This window comes from Delphinus delphis, chromosome 9 (assembly GCF_949987515.2).
Source record: "Delphinus delphis chromosome 9, mDelDel1.2, whole genome shotgun sequence".
Taxonomy (NCBI): Eukaryota; Metazoa; Chordata; class Mammalia; order Artiodactyla; family Delphinidae; genus Delphinus; species Delphinus delphis.
Window position 1 is genome coordinate 75,417,667 of NC_082691.1, and position 23,509 is coordinate 75,441,175.

The 23,509-nt window shown below is 37.3% G+C and overlaps 1 protein-coding gene across 1 annotated transcript in view; it reads left to right on the forward strand.

Annotated features, from left to right (window-relative positions):
• CFTR (CF transmembrane conductance regulator) overlaps window positions 1-23,509 on the forward strand; it is a 196,137-nt gene that overhangs the window by 136,284 nt on the left and 36,344 nt on the right. The window contains exons 19-22 of the mRNA XM_060020786.1: window positions 635-785; window positions 1,882-2,109; window positions 5,056-5,156; window positions 19,272-19,523. Coding sequence (XP_059876769.1) covers window positions 635-785; window positions 1,882-2,109; window positions 5,056-5,156; window positions 19,272-19,523 — 732 coding nt within the window. The remainder of the gene's footprint in view (window positions 1-634; window positions 786-1,881; window positions 2,110-5,055; window positions 5,157-19,271; window positions 19,524-23,509) is intronic.

Here is a 23,509-nt window from a genome sequence, read left to right on the forward strand (position 1 = left end):
CTTTTTTCTTTTTTTTTGAGCCTCTAGGTCATCTTCGATTGTTTTAAGGAACAGTAACAAAAACAGGAAGGGGAGTGAAATTTATTAAGTATACTTTTTTTTTTAATCTTAAATGTTAATCAACTAGGTTTGGAGAAATTAAGTAGCTTGCCTAGATGACCAAGCCTACCAGATTTTTCTGACTCAAAAGGCTCCAAGATGAATGCCCAATTTTCAGAAATTGTCTGAACAAAATAAATCCTAAAATTTCATATTCATACTAAAATTATTTTAAAATATAAAGTTTGTTTTAAAAGAAGCCCAGGCTAGAAAAAAATTATGTTCATTTAAAATTTATTTGTCATACAGCACTTTAAAGTGTATAGGAAGTGAGTATATACTAAGATGCAAGAATACCGTGTTTTCTAAACTTCAAAATATTATTATGAGCAACCTAAACAATTTTTGGAATTTTGATAGAACTTATGAAAAACGTACTTTGAGGTGGCTGCCTTCCCAGTATGAAGGTACCTGCCCCGTATTAAGAATAGAACAGAGTGTGAAGACCCTATTTAGAAAGATGTTGCTAACATACCTTGTCCACTTTGCAACACGGAACTATTTACTTACCAGTGTATTTTCTTTGATCCCACAGTTGTTATTAATTGTGATTGGGGCTATGGCGGTAGTCTCAGTTTTACAACCCTACATCTTCCTAGCTACAGTGCCAGTGATAGCGGCTTTTATTCTATTGAGAGGCTACTTCCTCTGCACCTCACAGCAACTCAAACAGCTGGAATCTGAAGGTATGATGCAGCCTGTGCAACGCTCACCTGGGAAAATATCACAAGAGCTATTCGTGGATATTTATCTGTGATTTATGTACCTTTCCAAAATTTTTTTCCTATTTTTAAACTCTTGCATTATATGACAATGACTTTTAAAAACATCTATTTCAACTGTGATCCAGGCCGTGTCTGTACATTCTCATCATATATAACTCTCTTGGGTCTCATACTTTTGTTATTCATTAGATCTTAAGTATTATTATTGAGAATTTGACCTTTGTCTTCTTTCAGATTTAAAATATAATGTTAAACCACAAACTACCCCCCCCCAAAAAAATAGTATAAGTAGGAAAAGGAAACAGTAAATTATAAAGAACACATAGATTGTTTTTATTAATTAATGACCATGTGACTTCATTTTGATTTTAAAACAAGTATATAGAGTCTTAGGAGGCTTGATGTATATGATATCCATTCATAATCATATAAACTAAAATTTGAAAAGATAGTGCTACTATCACTAAATGTTTGTGTGTGTTCCCAAATGGTACTGGACAAAATTCTTCCCTCTGGCTTGTTTTCAGACACCTTTCCTTTCTCTCCTGGGGGTCGGCCTTTTTGTGTGCCCCCAAACACTGCTTGAGCTCTTTGGGAAGCACATTGTTCAGTAACAGCCTTTGTTTGGGTGCATTTTCAGGGGATATATTTCCAGTGTGTTTCTGCATTGAAGGTTATTTGCTAAATTAAGTCACATAAACTTTCTTAATTGAGGCCTTGAATAAATTGTCTCAAAAGAAAAACATTAATTAATTTAGGATTCTGATTAATTTAGGATTAGTCAGATAAACAATGCCCAGTGGTAGCCAAGGAATATGAATAAATAATGGCAGTGATTTTATAATAAGTTCCCATCCATGGTAACCAAGTAAAAAAGAGGGTAACTCATTAAAAAAATAACAGATTGCATCTATTCAAAGTACAGCACCAGAATGAAAAGCCTTTTTAACCAATGACGTTTGTTGTTTGGTTATTCTTTAAGCCACTCTTTTTAAAGTAAGAATTTGCATTATGTGTTTACATGACTTGCATTATTTTCTATGGGAATATTTCACAGGCAGAAGTCCAATTTTCACTCATCTTGTTACGAGCTTAAAAGGACTATGGACACTTCGTGCCTTTGGACGGCAGCCTTACTTTGAAACTTTGTTCCACAAAGCTCTGAATTTACATACTGCCAACTGGTTCTTGTATCTATCAACACTGCGCTGGTTCCAAATGAGAATAGAATTGATTTTTGTCCTCTTCTTCATTGCTGTTACCTTCATTTCCATTTTAACAACAGGTACTGTGAGCTCCTTAACTATTTAGTTAAGCATTTAATTTAAAGCTTTGCCAACCAATAAAATGCTACATTCTTATAGGTTAAAAATTTTAGGTATCTTTAAATCAATTTTTTGAGAGTTAATTGATCAAAAAATTTGTTTATTGTTGAATGAATGATTTCTTTGAATTAGAGATGTATGCAGTTGAAAAACTGAGATACAAGGAGTGTCAGATAACAAATCTGTGATTCAAAGAGAAAAACCATCTAATACTCTCATTTTGATAAAGGATCTTGGCTTCAAAAGTAACAGGTCTCTTTATTAAAGAACTCTGTGAATAGGGGAAAAGAAACATCCAAATTTATATACAGATACACACAAAACCTCCATCCCTGGTAAATTTTGTTCTTTTAACCACCTGTTGGTGCAATTTGTCATCCTAATGTGTACTTTGCATGGTGAAAAACTGCCACAGAAGTGAAAGAACTTAGGTGAAAGTGCCATGTTTTTCAAATACAGATGTTCTGAGTTTTAGGATCTTTGGGTGACAAACGTAAACTATTTCATCGTAAGTAAAATGAAAACCTATATAGACAAGTGAGCTCTTCTAATTAAAAAAGGTGAATTACTGAGCTATAAGAAAAGTTGAAATATCTTATATATGTGACTGTGGACAGAGATTCAGAGTGACTGCCAAATCTGAGGGGTCGTTCGTTTCTAAGAATAGAATCCGGATCAAACAAAATGAAGTGCGTGTTGGAGAACTATAGGAGGACCTCGTGGAGCACAGGGTGGGAGGCACACGGAGCCTCCAGGGAAAATGGGACAGGCGTGGAGAGTCGGACTCAGAGCTTCCTGTCTCTGGACACTGGATGCCGGCTGTGCCCACTCCTTCCTCTGGCTACTTCATTCATTTCTCTTTCTCTGAAGACTGACTTCCCTGATGTCCCAGAGCTGTGCTACAGTGACCTTATATGGCCTCTCCATTCAGGCCCTTTGAATGAACAGCTGACTTCCTCTGTCCAGTTACCAAGTATGGGCAAGAACAGAAAACAGGCTCATTTTGGCTGAAGGGTCCACCTGCCATCCACACAGGTGCCGTGAGAGTAGTGGATTCCCCGCCTTCACTGTTCTCTCAGCCTAGGGCGATGGGAAATTACTCTATGAAAGGAATATAAAGGGTCAGGCAAATGAACTAAATCCTTAGCAGTACAGTAATTTGGGGCAACTTTAAAACAAAATAAAATCTCTTTTGCAGTTCAGAATTTTTTAAAAATTTTGCCTTTGATTAAGTTATTTGAAATGGGATCCAAGAGGGCTGAGTGAACAAGGATTTGTTAACAGTGAATTCAAACCAATATATCATGTGCTATAACATAATGGTTAAGGATCTGACTGAGTCCCGATTTACCAGGCATGATAGTCGAAGCATTTAGCAATCAGTATAGTTCAGGACCTATCCATTAAATCAGATGCCGAGCCAGAGTGAATGTTAGCCACACAGCTAATAACAACCCTGCCTCTGCTGGTCTTCAGCTGTGGTAACTTGTACACTTTAACTAACTTCTCTAAAGCCCTCATTTTCCTCATGTATAAATAAACATAATGATAGTACCTATCCCGTAAGTTTGTGGTGAATATTAAACGTGATAATTTGTATAAAACACTTAGTATAGTGCCTGGTCCATAGTAAGCACCTGAAAATCTCATATTACTTATTATTGTTATTATTTTTAAAATTTTATCTTACTCTCATCTTAATCTTCAGAGTGAGTAATACATTGGGGCCCTGGATAAATCTTACCTATTTAGAATAAATGATTTAGTATGAAAAGCACATACCTGCTATCTATGGTTTGTTTTCTGTTAGAGGAATTGTAGAAGCAAAGTTTCAATTCACAATAATGGGATGAATTATTTCTCCCAATTTTAGAACCCTATGACAGTTTTATCATGCATTACAGATGCGAAGACTGACTCTCAATTGAGACTTGATAACCTAAATTTATAATAATTTAAGAACATTCCTATTAGAAAAATTGTAGGGCTATGAATAGAGAGTATTTATGAATTTTAATTAGTGGTCCCCTGTAGCCCTTAAAAACTATTTAATTAGACATTTAAGTATTGTTCTTCCTGGGTGAACGAGTCAATTTTTTTTTTAACATAAAGAGCAGTCTTCTCTTTTTCCAAATGGCAGACCCATGAGTTCTGACTTCCCCATGAAACTCGAAGTTCTTTCTTCCCAGCAGCATCTGATTGGCAGAGAAAGCCCTCCTCGCAAAGGCATGAAGTACATCTAAACATCTTCTGGATGCTGTTCACACACATATCTCTCCTACTTTTGACTTCTTTGTAGAGGAGCTTATTCAGACACAGTACTTTTTTTCCATTGTCCATTATTTGAAGTCTTTGAAGGTATTATTACTTACAGAGTAATAGTAGAAGGGATAAAAGTGATATTTACCCAACACCAACATCCCCTTCAATATCTGAAGCATTTAAAAAAGGGCAACTTGGGCTTCCCTGGTGGCGCAGTGGTTGAGAGTCCACCTGCCGATGCAGGGGACACGGGTTCGTGCCCCGGTCCGGGAAGATCCCACATGCTGTGGAGCGGCTGGGCCCGTGCGCCATGGCCACTGGGCCTGCGCATCCGGAGCCTGTGGTCCGCAACAGGAGAGGCCACAACAGTGAGAGGCCTGTGTACCGCAAAAAAAAAAAAAAAAGGTAACTCTTTCCTAATAGTCAATCACTCTTTGATTTAAAATGTTGGTTGAATACTTATTATATACAGGGCATATTATTACTAGGGATACATGCTGTGGGGATCTGAGATGAAAAATGGTTAAAACTGGCACAGAATCAAAATGTAACTTTAATATGTGCCCTCTTCTAGGAATACATAAAGTGGCTCACAGAAGAGAGAAATAGCATAAAGTTTGTTTATATCTTTTTTCCATCTATAGGTGAAGGAGAAGGAACAACTGGGATTATTCTAACTTTAGCCATGAATATCATGGGTACACTACAGTGGGCCGTAAACTCTAGCATAGATGTGGATAGCTTGGTAAGTATTATTCTTTTTATCTTCTATGAAAAAAAATTCAGATGAACCAAAAAGTATAGGTAATAACATAAGGGATGACTATATACCCAGACCCAGTTTAAGATATAAAACACTGCGGATAAATCGAAGGTCACTCTCTATCTCTCATTAAACCCATAACTCTTCTTTCCTCCACATAAATAGCCACAATCAAGATCTGGTGCTACGGTGAACATTCTTGCAGTCTCCTTGCCCAGGATTTTTCTAGGATAGCCATCCAGGAGTGGTATTGCTAGGCCATAGAAGTCACCCACGTTCAACTTTACAAGATGGTGCCAAATTGTTCTAAGATCTGTTGTACCAGTTTAACCTCCCATCAAGAGAGTATAAGAATTCTCAGAGGTCCATAGCTATGACCTGCAACACTTGATATTGTCAGACTTTGGTTTAATTGAAGTATAGTTGATTTACAATACTGTGTTAGTTTCAGGTGTACAGTGAAGTGATTCAGTTATATATATTTTTCAGATGATTTTCCATTATAGGTTATTACAAGATATTGAATATAGTTCCCTGTGGATATAGTAAATCCTTGTTGCTTATCTATTTTATATATAGTAGTTTGTATCTGCTAACCCTATACTCCTAATTTATCCCTCCGCTCCTCCCTTTCCCCTTTGGTAACCATAAGTTTGTTTTCTATGTCTGTGAGTCTGTTTCTGTTTTGTATATAGATTCATTTGTATTACTTTTTAGATTCCACATATAAGTGATAATATATAGCATCAGTATTTCTCTGTCTGACTTCATTAGTATGACAATCTCTAGGTCCATCCATGTTGCTGCAAATGGCATTATTTCATTCTTTTTTATGGCTGAGTAGTATTCCATTGTATATATGTACCGCATCTTCTTTATCCATTCATCTGTCGATGGACACTTAGGTTGCTTCCATGTCTTGGCTATTGTAAACAGTGCTGCTGTGAACATTGGGGTACATGTATCTTTTCGAATTAGCTTTTAACTTTTCCAGACATATGCCCAGGAATGGGATTGCTGGATCAAATGGTAGCTCTATTTTAATTTTTTTTAAGGAACCTCCCCATACTGTTTTCCATAGTGGCTGCACAAATTTACATTCCCACCAGTAGTGTAAGAGGGTTCTCTTTTCTCCACAACCTCTCCAGCATTTATTATTTGTAGACTTTCTGACGATAGCCATTCTTGTCAGACTTTTTAATTTTGGAAATCTGATGGGTATGAAGTGAATGCTAGGGAGATAGGGCAGCTTAATACATACTTATTGGCCATTTGAGATTCCTTCTCTGTTAATTGCTTGTGCATTTCGATTGCTCATTTTTCAAGTAGATTGGTTTCTTTCTTAATTCATTTGTTGGAGTTTATGAATTCTGAATCAGTTATCACTTCTTTACATTTCAAACATGGTCCTTCAGTCAGTGGCTTAGCTTATAGTATCTTTTGATGAAACTTTTAAGTTTAATGAAATTAAATTTTTCAATATTTTCCTTTATGTTTTGTGCTTTTGGTATCTTTTTAAGAAATCCTCCCCTATCTTGGGTTTTCAAATTTATCAGCATTACATTTTTCATAATATTTTTTCATATTTTTAAAATTTCCACAGTCTTTTTTTTTTTTCTTTGGTGGTAGCTCCTCATTCTCAAGTGTTTATCATTGCCTTCTCTTTTTGCTTGGTCAATATTGCCACATATTTATGTAATTTATTAGTGTGTACAAAGACCATATTTTGGTTTTGTGATTCCTCTTGTTTTGGTTCCTTGGAGTGCAGAGCCTGCAGTAATGTATGTGAGGTAACACTGTGTCCAGGGCACAAATCCCATGGCAGCAAGAGTGAGAGATAAATGGAATCAAGGCATATTTCCCCTTTTATTTAAAAAAACAAATGCATGGGCTTCCCTGGTGGTGCAGTGGTTGAGAGTCCGCCTGCCGATGCAGGGGACACGGGTTCATGCCCCGGTCCGGGAAGATCCCACATGCCGCAGAGTGGCTGGGCCCGTGAGCCGTGTCCACTGAGCCTGCGTGTCCGGAGCCTGTGCTCCGCAACGGGAGAGGCCACAACAGTGAGACGCCCGCGTATCGCCACAAAAAAAAAAAAAAAAAAGCATAATTTTCATCCGATGGTATAGTTGGTCTGGATGGATAGCTTCATCATCAACTTCTATTAGTCTAGCTGGAGTACTGTATTCAAAATCAGACATCCAATACTGTATTTGTGGATGGTCTAGAAACCCATGTTGGGAATGACTATATAACACTTGTTATTACCCTTTTGGCTTAGGTTCTTTTTATTATTCTCTGAGACAGTTGACGTGTTCTCAAAATGCACACATTCGTTCAGCTGTGAAATTTGTATAATCAATTCCTGTCAGAACAAGTATCATTATAAAACATACTTCTATAGGGAAAATCCAAACCTTTTCATGCCCTCTTCTTGTCTATGTGACTTAATATTTTATTTAACCAAAGCATTGTAGTAATTCATTGAAATGTAATTTAACCTTAACCTGATTTATGGCAGGGTTTTTTTCTTTTCCTTTAACATCATTTTTTTTTTTTTTTTTGAGCTTGACCAACTCTTTTTAGTGATGCCATTCATCTCCTCACTTAGCTCTTATGCTTTTGGGGTTGAGTCTTGTAAATGTACTTTAAAATGTTTCTGTTGGAAAATAGCAGGAAGGTAGTAAGTACATATTGTGCTGGCATCTATTTAATTCTTTGTTCAAACTTTCTACAACTTTGACTTTACGATGAAAATCCTCATGCACTTCACTTCATTTTCTTTATCTGAAAACATCTCTTTACCTCATATATGCACAATTCCTTTCTGTTTGTCACATTAATTTGCTTGGTTTATGTAACAGCCTCTACAGCCTCTCTTTGTTTGGTGTCTGTCTGTTTTGCATGTCTAATCTCCATTAAAATTTCCTTCAGGCATTTTTATTTCTCTAGTTTTTCACATGGTCATCCTGGGCTTTGTGACCTGTGCTTTGACATTGTTTTGCCTCCGACATTGTTTCACCTCCTGGCATAAAAGGATCTTTGCAAAAAACTATTATGTTCTAATACAATCTATGAAAAGTATCAATATTTGCATTTCATCATATTTTTTAAAGTCGTTTTCTTTTCTTTGAATATCAAAGCGATCATGTTAGTTTTCATTTCCCTGCCAAACAGCACAACTGGTCTTTCCTGGGCCTTTATCTAGTTATTAATTCCCATCTTGCTGCTTCCACCTCTGCAACTGCTAAAGTTGTCCAGTAATCTGTTGGTTTTCACCTAGCATACGTTGAAAGTAGAAGGGGAGAGAGGTCTGCCCTCAAATTTCATGTTTACATATATGTTAACACTAAAGGTCCTTGTGACCTCTGAAGTAAAAACTCACTTTACTTTATTGAGTTCTGAAATGGATTTAGACCTGAGTTTAAAATGCAGCAAACAGGGTGTTTTGTTTGACACACACTTTTAGTTTTTCAGTACAAAGGTACCCAGGAAAAAACGTCTTTAGACTTGGAAAGAATATTTCATTTATGCATCTGGCTGGGTTTAGGCATGAACAAAGAGTCAACCATCAACAGAAATACGATGTTATAAAAATGGCAATATGACTTTTCTTCTACTGCTCATCCATTGCTTAACCCAGGTGCCTAGCTTTCATTAGCTTTCAAACAGTAGAGGTAATATTTGGAGGATAACACTTCCTCATCACAACCTCAGGTATCTTTGCATTTATGACTGACTGCACATCTCAGATGTTGGCACTCAGAACTGGTCAACAACCCTTTTATTACATTTTCCTAATAAATTCTCTATTTTATTCCCTAAGATGGTTCTTTCCCACCTTCTTGTCTCTTCTTAGATGCTCCAATAATTCCACCCCCTGCATTCTCAGCCAATGACCTTGCTACATACTATATAGAAAAAAACATGCAACCAGGAAGAATTCCCTCCTTTCTCTCCACCACCCTTCTGCACCCCTACTCATATGCTCCAGTGCTCTCTGTGTCTTCGCTCCTGTATAAAGGCCAGTGATATGCAATCAACCCCTCTTTGTGGGACCTTTCTCCCTAGCATAAAACTACCATCCTGGGAAGCTGCTGCCTAGCACAGGGAGATCAGCTTGATGCTTTGTGACGATCTAGAGGGGTGGGATAAGGAGGGTGGGAGGGAGGCTCAAGAGGGCGGGGATATGGGGATATAGGTGTACATATAGCTGATTCAGTTTGTTGTACAGCAGAAACTAACACAACACTGTAAAGCAATTATACTCCAATAAAGATATATATATTAAAAAAAAAAACCTGCCATCCCTTAATCTCCAGCTAGCACTCCATTTCTTTGACCAATTTTCAGCAAAATTTCTTAAAAGAGTGCCTGACTCCATTTCCTCCCCCCGCCCATTCTTTACATAACCTGCTTCATTTCATTTCCATCATCCCCAGCACTCATGACCAGCATCTTTCCAGAGCCAGCATCTTTGTTTCTCTCAACCTCTCAGCAGTTACTTATGCCATGGACACGTCCTTCTTGTGATCCTTTCTTCTCTCCATAGGGTGATGCTCCTCCCACCTCGTTTTCCCGCTACCTCTCTGGTTCCTCCATAGTTCTCTGTGCTGGCCTCTCATCTTCTTGCAGAGCTCTAAACATCAGCTGTATTCCAGCCCTCCTCTACACTTTCTCTAGCTGTTATCTAACTCCATGCTTCAGAAATCATCTCTCAATGCATTGCACATTCATATCTCTAATTTAGACCACTCCCCTGCCCTCTAAGTATATATCCAACTACTAACTTGACACCTCCCGGTGTTTATAAAACACAGTGATAGAATGTCTTCCAGTAGACTCGACATTCTAGGGCAAAAGCTCTTGTTTGGAATCTCCTCAAAATATGCTTGCAGTATCAAGAGACCATTAAAAGTGAACAAAACTTCTACCTACTAGTTTGTCTAGTTTTATATAGCAGTTTGGAAAAAAAATCATCTGAACATTGTCACCTTATGAACAGCATAGTGTAATAGGTTGTGAATAACCCCAGAAATTTTTAAAATAGTAAAATTATCAGAGTCCAACTTAATAATTCCCACTAGAAACCCCCATGTTAGGGGATTTCCCATTATTTCAATTGATATCACAGTGTTTTAAAAACTCTTACTTCTAATTCACTCTTCATTTTAACATGAATAGCATGTATGTCTCTCTACTCATCTCAGTTGTGTATCTCATACTGTTCTGTAGATGGGATGAAAAGAGAAGTGTTAATTCTTTTTAGCTCCATTCCTCGCATACTATATGGATTATAGTTGTTATTGCTAAAGCTATTATCTTAAAATTTTTGTGTTCTTAATTAACAAAGCTGTGTACTTACTTATTTTATTTGAATTCACAAGATGCCTGCCATTTTTAGTACCATAAAGCTTCTCTGTCTCCTATTGTTAGCTACTTAAATATTATATCTCTTAAATAGGCTGTGCATACCTAGATTTTTGCCTCCATGAATGAGTGAAAATTAAATAAATAAATAAGAGGTAGAAAGGATGAAAGGTGATGAGGTGATGTTTCAGACTTAGTGGTTATCAAGCCATCTGGTGACTAGTGAATTGCCCACACTCATAGTCTCAATGTTTGAATGAGGCAGTTGACAATTCATCTGTTTTCAGGACTGTCTACATCCTAGTGAGCATAGCTAAAAGATCTGAGCATATGAATAGTATCTACTGCCTTAATTCACCAATTGCAGCAGCAGATAAGCCATCCCTGTTATAGAGTGTGTTCCTAATAACACAGGAGTAAAGGAAGCCGCCGGGATGAGCAGGGAAGACTGTGCCTCTGTACGGTTCACAGTTAGATTCCAGTTAATGAGTTTCCAGAAAGTTCTTGCAAGATTGATGTAATCTGAGAAGAGTTTTCTGTCAATAGAAACTCCCTCTGTTTCTCCTTTGTCCTTTTATTGACCGTGTTTATTTTGGGTTCCAGTAAAGATCAAGTGACTGATTGTATAATGACCAACAAGAAACCTGATGGGAGGAGAAGTGGGGAACCTGCCTTTTCTTCAATGCTCCTGATGCCTAATTCTATTTTGGTTAGAAATTTTTTAAGCTTCTGTTAGCTCTGACATTCTCTTGTGAACCTATGAAAGATTTCAAGTCTTGACTGGCATGTATACAGGCACTATTCCAGGTGCTCTCAGGAATCACACATATCTGCCACTGTCCCTGAATGCTCATGTCCAATGATTAGGTCATTATCCACTGCAGTTGTCAGAGCTGATAAAGAACTCTGAACCAGTGTGTTACTGGAACCAAGAAAGACAAAGAAAGCACCATTAAGATGTTCTTGGGTCTTGAATTAGTAGGAGAGGCTTACGAGAACCTGAAGGGATTGCGGGAGTGTGGAAAAGTTGGGAAAATTTGTTGAGCTTTGTGCCTGTCACTTTAACTTTCTGGGTTTAGAATTTTTCATTTGTACCAAGAAGGAATGGATTAGAACAGAGGTTCTCAACCTGACAGCGCATGTGGAAACTTTATAAAGAGAGAGATTACTCAGGGTCCTCTAAGATTAGTTAAAGCCGTCCTCTTCGTTGGGGGCGAGGTGACCAGGCATGATGTCTATCTTTTAAAAAGTGTTACAGATGATTCTGGTATATCTAGACTTGTGAATCACTGGATTGGATGGTCTCTAAGATTCATTTTCACTCCAGTTTTCTGAGAGTCATGGCACGGAGTCAGCAAGCTTTGTCTATAAAGGGTTAGATAGTACTTTTTTCAGCCTTGTGAGCTATGTGGTCTCTATGGCACTTATTCAACTCAGCCTTTGTCGGGCAAAGCTAATGTAAACAATGGATGTGGCTGGATCTGGCCATTGGGCCATAGTTTTGCTGACCTCTGGTCTATGGGATAGAATTTACCTTGGAACTGACAGACCATCAGCAAATTATTTTTGTCCTGTATATCAACCAATGACACATATAAATCTGTATAAGACATATAAAGGATGGTGCTTAATGAGAGAGAACTTGGGGAAGTTGCACTATCTCAAAATTAAGATGCTTATAGAAAATCAAAACCTCGGGAAAATATTTTGATTTGTTGTTCTGGATTTTGTTTTTTAGTAAATCTTCTCTTCTTGAGATTTCCTTTGAAATATGTTTAATGGATACCACATAGACCCAGTTGCATTCACCAAGCACTTGCTGATGGCCTATCATGTGCTGTTAAAAAACAGTAACACCAGAAAGAGTTCAAGTTGGAGTAATAGATTCAATAAGTGATACCAGACCTTTTCAGATAGGTAAATTTGAGAGTCTTCCTTTGCCTATTGGCACTTAGTACCTTGATTATTGAAACTCTTAATTATTAAAATAGGCACAACATATTTGATACCTCTACGTTTATTTAGGATATGTCTTTTGTCATTAGTTGTAATGTGTTTTCTTTCTCTTTCTCACTTCTTACAGTCAGAAAAAGTGACATTGACTTGCCATGTGATTTGCCACAAGTTAAATAGCAAGCTATAATAATTTCCAAAGGGTTAGAATTTATAGTATACTATAAGTAACTCACTCATGCTGTTAATAATTTATAACAATACAGTTCTGATTGACTTTTTAAGTGCTCTAGGAGCATAAGTAATGGGCGCAGAAAGATAGACCAGAGTTTCAAGAATATGTTTTGGGCAGAGTCTGTTTCCATAATAACCATTATCTCTTTTTTTTTTTTTTTTTTTACATCTTTATTAGAGTATAATTGCTTTACAATGGTGAGTTAGTTTCTGCTTTATAACAAAGTGAATCAGTTATACATATACATGTGTTCCCATATCTCTTCCCTCTTGCATCTCCCTCCCTCCCACCCTCCCTATCCCACCCCTCCAGGTGGTCACTACTCAACCATTATCTCTTAAATCTATATGCATGGCTTAAAGATTATGCCAATGACTCTAACGTGGTCTTGGGTCTCAGGTCTCTAGTTAGCTGATTCTGAAAAGCATTTAGTTTGGGTCTACCAGGAAGAATCTATGATTTAAAACACTTTAATCCTCCCTTTCATGTACTTCACATTTTGAAAATCTCTCTTGCAAAATGTGTGTTATTTCACATGTCACTCTTCTAGATGATTCTCTTCACATTTATTTCTTATAATCTTCTTATAACAACCAGTTATGAAAACTCTTTACAGTGTTGCCAGCCAGATCTCAGGCTTATGAAATATATTTTCTATCATCATGGCTTTTGGGGTATTACAGCATGTAGTTTAGGTGTTAATGCACAGTTTTGATGTACTGGTTTCCAAATAACCAAAAGGATGAAAGGAAAAAGAGCAATATTTTGTGAGGGAGAGGAGTCTGGCTTCCTGACTTGCCCTAGAATAGATCTTTAAGCCTCTTTGTTAACGAAAGGTGGAAAGGAAAATCAGGAATCATTTTCTTTTTCACTAAATATATCTGTTATAAAGTTGAGATGAGGCTGTGGAGCTGTCTTTTCCCAAAAGACTCTGTTCTCCTGATGCTTAGATTAGTAATTTAGACCAACGGTCCCCAACCTTTTTGGCACCAGGGACCGGTTTCGTGGAAGACAATTTTTCCACGGACGGGGGGTTGGGGGGTTGGTTCAGGCGGTAACGCGAGCGATGGGGAGCGGTGGGGAGCGGCAAATGAGGCTTTGCTCGCTGCCCAACCGCTCACCTGCTGTTGTGCGGCCCTGTTCCTAACGGGCTGCGGACCTGTAGAGGTCCGCAGACTGGGGGTTGGGGACCTCTGATTTAGATGCTATCATAAAGATAATGAGATTCAGTTTTAAAGATTGACTCAGGAGAATTTTTTGAGCATAGTAAATTTAAATAATCAAGCCAAAAATTTGAAGCAGATGCTACTCAAGCAAAAATCCCACTTCATTTTAGTTAAACTCCAATTTTATAGAAGTCTGTGCAAATTATATCAAGTTTTCCTCTTCATGTGAGGAAAGGTTTGATGTTTCAGTGCCTGAGTCTCATTTTGGCTTCATCATTTACTTCTTAAAATCTAAGACACATTCTCCCACCTAAGCTGGTAATGGCTACGTTGAGACTTTGCTGTCAGTGGGCTAGACAGAGCTTCCCTCATTCCTCTTCGGGAAACACGTTTCTATGCACAGAAGCAGCAGCTTAAGGTTAAGGAGTTTGCCCGACTCCGTCTACAGAACTCTGAAAATTGCCAACTCTGAATTTCCATCCAGCTCCATCTACATAGCTGGACAATGGCGTAGCAGTTTTTACATATCACCTGAAAATGTTTAGACATTCCAAATTAGAGACAGGATTAAGTTAGTTTAAAAAGCTCAATGAAGACAAATATATGAGACTAAAAATAGTTTGGTATGTTACAACTTCCTTCTAATCCAGATAGCAGTGTATATTTTCAAGCTGAGAGGCCGAGGCTACAACTGCAGCCTGGATTTCCTGCTAAGGTCCTCACAGCACTGTCATTCTCCGTGCTCAGAAACTGCTTTCTGCATATGAGGTAGAACAATGCATTAATTCATTATGAACAAAGATTTATTAAGGGACTGCATGATGGTAAACACTAGATGGGGAAGATACAACAAACAATGCTTGAATAAGTTTACTGTAATAGCCACAGTGGATTTAACTGAAGCCCATAAGATGTAAGCTTCACGTTCTCCCACTTGCATGGAACCCTTTGAAGGCCCTATACTTAATTTTTTATGCAGAATTTTAATTCTTTTTCTTTCTTCTCTCTTTTTGAATATTGTTCCCTGTAAATCCTTGTTGTTATACAGTAAATCCTTGTTGCTTATCTATTTTATTTATAGTAGTGTGCATCTGTCAATCCCATACTCCTAATTTATTCCCCCTTAGTAACCATAAGTTTGTTTTCTGTATCTGTGAGTCTGTTTCTGTTTTGTAGGTGGATTCATTAGTATTATTTTTTAGATTTCACATATAAGTGATATCATATAATATTTATCTTTCTCTGTCTGACTTGCTTCACTTAGTATGATATTCTCTAGACCCATCAATGTTGCTGCAAATGGCAATATTTCGTCCTTTTTATGGCTAAGATTTCATTGTATATATATTCTTTTTCTTAAGAAGAGTCCCCTAAATTACTGAAGTTTCAGGTTCCACCAAACCTGGATCCATCCCTGACTGCAGGTATGAATCTTTGTCTGTGAAATCAAGTGTACGAGAAATATGACTTGTGCTATAGTCAAATTTATTTTCTATTTGAACATGCCTTCCGCCGAGTGGAAGAAACAACCTCAGCAAATACAGAGATCTTCCTAGAAGTGAAACTATAATAAATTGTGAGTGGAGTTTACAGGATACCAAGACCCTGAAGGAGGGGGCGTCTGGCCCTAGGTTGTCCCTTGTTGTGCTTGCTGTCTCCGAGACTATCTCTGACCTAGAAGTGTACAGTCCAGGTCTATGGGGTCTTTGTCCTTCTGGTCCTGATTCTGAGCTCTCCCTAGGTGAGCTCTCTCTCTCTCTCTCTCAGCTGCTTCCATGTCTCTGAGGAATGGAAGACCCTGAGGGATCAAAGCATTGGGATTCTTTGGCTTCCCTTCAGCACCATTCTGGAAATACAAGAAAGTCTGAAGCGATGTCAAGTTATCTATGTCTAGACATGCCAAGCATCCGTGTCCACTCTATTGCTCCTGTGCCATGCCGGGCACTGGAAGCTTCTCTGAGGCCCTCCTCATTCCTGGCTCCACCTTAGAAATGAGGCATAGGCTTCCTATGTTCTAAAATCCCTCAAATCTACTCGAGGAGAGAACCAGAGTTCAGTTGCAAGGGAGTGCTTCTTCTAAGAGGAACTGGTGTCTCAGCCCATTCATGAGTTGGATTGTGCAGTGAGGAGAGAAGCTATTTCTCATCCATCAGAATTTCATCCATGACTACTGTTTTTTACATAAACACTGTGCTTTGTGTCCTTCAGGTTTTGGTTTTTGAAACTTAAAAGGCAATATTCATGTGGCTCAAAATTTTCAAACTGTTAATCTCTGACTACAAAGGCAAATTTTTGCAACTTGCAAGACTAGAAATGATTTTCTGTGCTCTGGTTCTGATGTAGCTTCTCCTTTGAGAGGCAGTGAAAGTAGAATGTGCAAATTGGAGAGCCTGCGAGGTACAAGGAATTAGTTAGCAATTCATAACATTATCTGGCCACATCATCTATTCAGTAGTGGCATTTCAGTGGCTGATAAACTGACCATAATGCAGGTGTCTGCCCTAGCCACCTTTTCTTCCCATCAGAAAATATTCTAACCCATTGAGTTGAGTGAATGTTCATGTGCTGTGGATGAGTGCCCATTGTTAAGGTGAACTAGTTCTTGGTCAGGGATATTCGACCATGCTGTGGGTAACTATAATAGCCTGTCTTGGGGTCACTTTATGCAATTAGACTATATGAAAGGTGACAAGTTGAAAATTGTTTTCTAAATTTGGTAGGTACATTCCATCTATCATAGCTGACATTAGAAGTTCTGCATTCAAAAAACAAGCAAACAAAGAAGTTCTGGATTCACCCTTGCTAATGGAGAATGTAATTTGCTGTACTCAAACACAAATCCTTACACAGAAAGCTTATCCACTACATTTTAGTGCTACCAAAATAGTAGTTTTGAATGTCATTTTCTAATAACACCACATATAATTTTGAGTAGTTTAGATAGCAATATTTAAATGTTCTTTTTGATTGCTTGGAAGTATGAAAATATGATAGATTTTTGTTATACAGTACCTTTCTTGACATACTAAAGCACCTAACCAAAGACTAGTTCAGAATTCTTCACAGCATTGACATGCAGCAATGTCAACAGTTTACTTTAATTCAAAATTAATAAAAAATAACTGAATCAGGATTTAACAAACCCTGAAAATCACCCATAATTTGGAATTTAAAATACTATGTCAGAGGACTAGTTATAATATGCCTTTCATTTCCTCTAGAGTTAGTTATGATGGATGTGGGCTTTGGATACTTTTCACTTCCATTTACAGTGGGTTTGGCTTAAAAGGATTCCCTTTTTGAATTTTGAATAATTATTGAAGATACTTCAAAGATAGTCTCAAGATGAAGGAAATTGAAGCACACAATTACTAGACAGAAGAAAGCTCTTTATAAACAGCAGACTTGATCAGTGCATGTGAAAACAGGCAACGCTATTAGATTTGCTAAGGTGGAACTTTTAATGTTCAGTTAAGGATCAATGTCTAAACTTCTCAGATTCATCTACCAGTCATTCATACTAAAGGTGAAGAATTCTTCCCATTTCACCTTTTGATAATGAAAAATAGAAATAATAGAGACATATGCCCAAAGGCATTTCTTCCCACCATTTTTTTGCAAAAAGAATCATTTCTAATAATCTAAACCTTAACTATAAATACAATGATAAGAAATTAACATTGTAAAGGAGAAGGTTAAAATCTTGACTGGGTAAAGCCAGAATCAACAATTACTTTTAAGACAAAAAAATTTCTGTCTAGTAAGCTGTTAACACCTGTGAAGGACTAAGCCATAGAATCAAGGATGATATCTTTTAAAAATAGAAATTGAGGGCTTCCCTGGTGGCGCCGTGGTTGAGAGTACGCCTGCTGATGCAGGGGACACGGGTTTGTGCCTCGGTCCGGGAAGATCCCACATGCCGCGGAGCGGCTGGGCCTGTGAGCCATGGCCGCTGAGCCTGTGTGTCCAGAGCCTGTGCTCCACAATGGGAGAGGCCACAACAGTGAGAGGCCCGTGTACCGCAAAAAAAAAAAAAAAAAAAGAAATTGAGTGAATTCAAAGTCTCCAACTCTTTCTTCTTATTCATTTATTTATTTATATATTTAATCATTCACATATTTATCCCTTTATTCACTTAAATTTTTTCAAATATTTATTGGATGCTTATTATATGCCAGGCTATTTTAAAAATCAAATTCCAATAAATTATAGTTGTTCAGAGAAATATGTTCTTGTTAAAGAATTTAAGCACCTTTGAAAAATAGTTGAATTTCTTAATGCCATTTGCAGCAACATGGATGCAACTAGAGATTATCATACTAAGTGAAGTAAGTCAGAAGGAGAAAGACAAATACTATATGATATCACTTATATGTAGAATCTAAAATATGACACAAATGAACTTATTTACAAAACAGAAACAGACTCACAGACATAGAGAATGGACTTGTGGTTGCCAAGGAGGGTAGGCAGTGCAGGGGTGGGGGATGGATTGGGAGTTTGAGGTTAGCAGATGCAAGCCATTATATATAGAATGGATAAACAACAAGGTCCTACTGTTGCAAGGGAACTATATTCAATATCCTGTGATAAACCATAAGGGAAAAGAATATGAAAAAGAATTTATATACATATGCATAACTGAATCACTTTGCTGTATATCAGAAACTAACACAACATTGTAAATCAACTATACTTCAATAAAATACATTTTAAAAAATAATTTTAAAAATGGTTGAATTTTAAATACAGCTCTTATACACAGTCACATTTTGCTCAGCAATGGAAATTGATCTTTAAGTAATTCAGATTAAAAATGTAATATTTAACTACAGATATATGCCAGTGACTTAAATTTGTTTGAAGATTATTGTGGTTATTCAAAATTTACTAAGCCTCAAGAGTCCACTTACCACCCAGCTGACATAGAATTGTTGATAGTTATTAATGTACTGTGAGAGTAAGGCAAGACTCTTATGTAGTGGTTTAGAGGTGTGAAACATTTTATTATAATATACCAGTTGTAAAACATTGTGTAGTACTACTCATGGTAGAAAAAAGTTTTCCCCTTGACATCATCTATTCCCTTGAGTAGAGTTTGGCTATTTATGTGTGACTTGCATAACTGAGAATTTACTGATCACAAAAACAAGCAGTTTTATACAGAGCACATTTATAGAAATCCTAGTTAATTCTCTTGGTTAAGCTTTTAATTACATCCAGTTATTTCCTGTTAGTTCATTGAAAAACCTAACAAATAACCAAGTGACGACTAGCTAGCATCCCATCTTAAAAGTTATTTTTTAGCAAACACCAAACTAATTACGACATTGTCTGCAGCTCTTAAAGAAAAATTAAAAATTATTTTTATTTCAGATGCGATCTGTGAGCCGAGTCTTTAAGTTTATTGATATGCCAGCAGAAGATGGTAAACCTAACAAGTCACTGAAACCATCCAAGGATGGCCAGCTCTCAAAAGTTATGATTATCGAGAATCATCATGTGAAGAAAGATGACATCTGGCCCTCAGGGGGCCGAATGACCGTGAAAGACCTCACAGTGAAGTATATAGACGGTGGGAATGCCATATTAGAGAACATTTCCTTCTCAATAAGTCCTGGCCAGAGGGTGAGATTTAAACATTGCTTCCTTTGTTAAACCTGTGTTCAGTAAGTGAATTTCAGCAGCCTAAAGCAATGTGTTAGTAGAATCCATTTGTAACACTGTTATTGTAGACTAGGACCAATATTGAACATAAATATTTTCAAGTTATTATATGAAGTCATTGTTTCATGTGAAATATACTTTGCAAAGTCCTGAGTCTATATAATGGAACCATTTTATTTTATTTTTGTATTAATTTTTATTGGAGTATAGTTACTTTACGATGTTATGTTAGTTTCTGCTGTACATCAGAGTGAATCAGTTATATATATACATATATGCACTCTTTTTTAGATTCCATTCCTATTTAGGTCACCACAGAGCACTGAGTAGCGCTCCCTGTGCTATACAGTAGGTGCTCATTAGTTATCTATTTTATACATAGTAGTGTATATATGTCAGTCCTAATCCCCCAATTCATCCCACTCACCTCTTTCCCCCTTGGTAAACATGAGTTTGTTTTCTACATCTGTAATTCTATTTCTGCTTTGCAAGTAAGTTCATCTGTACCATTTTTCTAGGTTACACATATAAGCAATATTATATGATATTTGTCTTTCTCTTTCTGACTTACTTCACTCTGTATGACAATCTCTGGGTCCATCCATGTTGCTGGAAATGATATTATTTCGTTCTTTTTTATGGCTGAGTAATATTCCATTATATATATATATATATATTATATATATATATATGCCACATCTTCTTTATCCATTCCTCTGTCAATGGACATTTAGGTTGCTTATACAAACAGCTCATGCAGCTCAATATCAAAAAACAAACAACCCAATCAAAAAATGGGTAGAAGATCTAAATAGACATTTCTCCAAAGAAGACATACACATGGCCAAAAAACACATGAAAAGATGCTCAACATCACTAATTATTAGAGAAATGCAAATCAGAACTACAGTGAGATATCACCTCACACTGGTCAGAGTGACCATCATCAAAAAGTCTACAAATAATAAATGCTGGAGAGGGTGTGGAGAAAAGGGAACCCTCTTGCACTGTTGGTGGGAATGTAAATTGATACAGCCACTATGGAGAACAGTATGGAGTTTCCTTAAAAAACTAAAAATGGAGCTACCATATGATCCAGCAATCCCACTCCTGGGCATATAATGGGATCTTTTTTTTAAAAAAATTAATTTATTTGACTTATTTATTTTTGGCTGAGTTGGGTCTTTGTTGCTGTGCACATGCTTTCTCTAGTTGTGGTGAGCAGGGGCTACTCTTCGTTGCGGTGCGCAGGCTTCTCATTGCAGTGGCTTCTCTTGTTGCAGAGCACGGGATCTAGGTGCGTGGGCTTCAGTGGTTGCGGTATGCAGGCTCAATAGTTGTGGCTCACGGGCTCTAGAGCACAGGCTCTGTAGCTGTGGTGCACAGGCTTAGTTGCTCTGTGGCATGTGGGATCTTCCTGGACCAGGAATCGAACTGCATTGGCAGGCGGATTCTCAACCACTGCGCCACCAGGGAAGCCCCGGGACCATTTTAAATGTGATTCTACTTGCAGAATATCTAATTGATTGCTACCTTACCAACTAAAGAAGCTGTTAAATAAACCAAAATTATAACATGTTTTAGATTTTGCATCTTGTAACTATCTTCCATTTCAGGTGAGGGAAATATTTTGTTGCTGACTCCATCTAAAGTTTTCTTAAATTTTATGTAATTGACACTCTTTCAAACAAGTGGTACTTTTTTTCTTAGCTTTTTCCAATTTTCTTGTTTAGTTGGAGTTTTCATCAAGGTATGGATTGTTAAATTTTTTTCCCAATAATGTGCTAAGTTATAATTATTTATGAAGCAATAATTTTTTATTATTTAATAAGCAAAAATAACCTTGTACTATTTTGAAGTGTTTTTTATGGATCCCAGCGCTGGGCTGAATTCACAGAAGTTACTCAAATATACGGATTCTGGAATTGATTCTTAGAGAAGGGGATGGTCATTCTCCCTACATTTTATGCTGTGTAAATGTGATTTTGCATTCTCTCCAGATTCCTTATTCTGGGCCGCTCTATAAATCTAGCAGGAGTATTATATTGTTTTGATTGCTTTCTTTTCCATTTAAATTGAGGTAGAATACAATAGGGCCACTTCTTATGAAAACTGAATTTTATTTTATTTATTTTTAAAAATATTTATTGGGTTGCGCTGGTCTTAGTTGCAGCTCACCAGCTCCTTAGTTGTGGCATGCATTTGGGATCTAGTTCCCTGACCGGGGATCTAACCCGGCCCCCTGCATTGGGAGCGCGAAGTCTTAACCACTGCGCCACCAACGAATTCGCTGAAAACTGAATTTTAAAACTTCATCTCTCTGTGGTTTAATCTCAAACAGAGATTTTTTTTTTAACTGGGGAGATAATGGTCAGTAAGTTTCGTTAGGCCACCATCACTGTCACCAACACAGAAACAGACTGTTTTCACTTGCTTTTGCCCATGGGTTTAGGAATGTTTGATAATTGGATGTATTAGGCAAAGTTCTGATAAGAAAAATGTATAGAGGGAGCAAAAATTTTCTACATCTTATGCTAAATGGCTTGAAATTGCACACTGGAAATTTTGACTTACCTTTTAGTCTAGTTAGGAAAAATATATTCACATACTACTAAAATTAGCTCTCTATTATATTTATGCTCATCAAGAATGAGATTTTTTTTTCTGAGAGAAAAGTATAAATGGGCATAAATGGAAAGACTAGGTTTTAGACTGAATTTTCCCCTAATATTAGAATGAAGTTGTCTAAAGTTATGCTTCGGAACTAAGTAAAATTAATGGTTTGCCTTCATTCTTCCCTTCCATTGAGAAAAGCATAATTAAGTACTCTTTCTTGCTTATACATCAGTGAATGCCATAGGCAGCTGAGGGTCACCAGGATGGATGCCAAAAGCGCTGTGAAGTTATAACAACAGCAGCAGATAGGTTGATCCACAGGAGGAATAGATTTGGTAAATTATTTGCTTTCCCTCCTCCCAACATTCTCCCATCCATTTGCTTTTCCAATGCTCAGTTGCCCACTAAATTAAATACAAACAAGTCCGAGTAGAGTGACAGAGTTTCAGGGTCCTCGTTTTTGTAGGTAGTTTCCTTGATGCGAGAGTAGTAATCAGAGATGCTGTAAAATGAGGAAGAAACAATATGCTCAGGCATTCCATCTTCTCTGAACCTTTATACAGGAAGCAGGTGATGTGTCTTTGCAAGACACTCCCTAGGTGCTTTGGGGGAATTGAAAATCACTCACATAAGGCTATAGATGTTTATAGAGTGCTTATCATGTCCTAAGCACTGTTTAAAGACCTTTATTTGCTATCACATTTGATCTTATTTTAACTCCAAAGGTAGATGTTATTACCCTTTTTGTGCATAGTGGAAGAAACTAACAATCAGTTAAGTGAGTGAAGTAGCAGGGATCTCAAACTCAGATCTGTCTGACCTCAAAGTCCTATTTTACCTGCTTCTCTTAAAAGAAGAAAAAGAAGGAGCAGAAGAAAGAAGACAGAAGACAGAAAGAGAGAGAGAGATCTGTCACAGAAGATGTCATTCTAAAAGGGGAAATGTGAAATCCAGTAACAGCTAAAGCAGAATTACTCTGAAGCTAACAAGGCTGAGGTTTCAAAGAACTTCACTTGCCTGAGCCCCTTTCAAGGCCCTGTACATAATTTTGTGTTTATAGTTTTGAAATCTTTATTCTTGAAAAGAGCTCCCCTCCCCCCCCAAAAAATTATACCTTTGAATAAGAGATATATAGATAAAATGCTAAGATAGTTCAGAAGAGGAAGCAGTTATTATCATTTGGCTAGGAGTTGGGCTATTCAGGGAAGGTTTTCCACAGGAAGTGGCATTTAGAATGAGGCTTCAAGACATAAACTGTGATTTGAATAATTAAGGTGGGTGAAGAAGGGTGCTGTAGGCAGAGGGAAAAGCATGAGGCATGGAGCATGTGT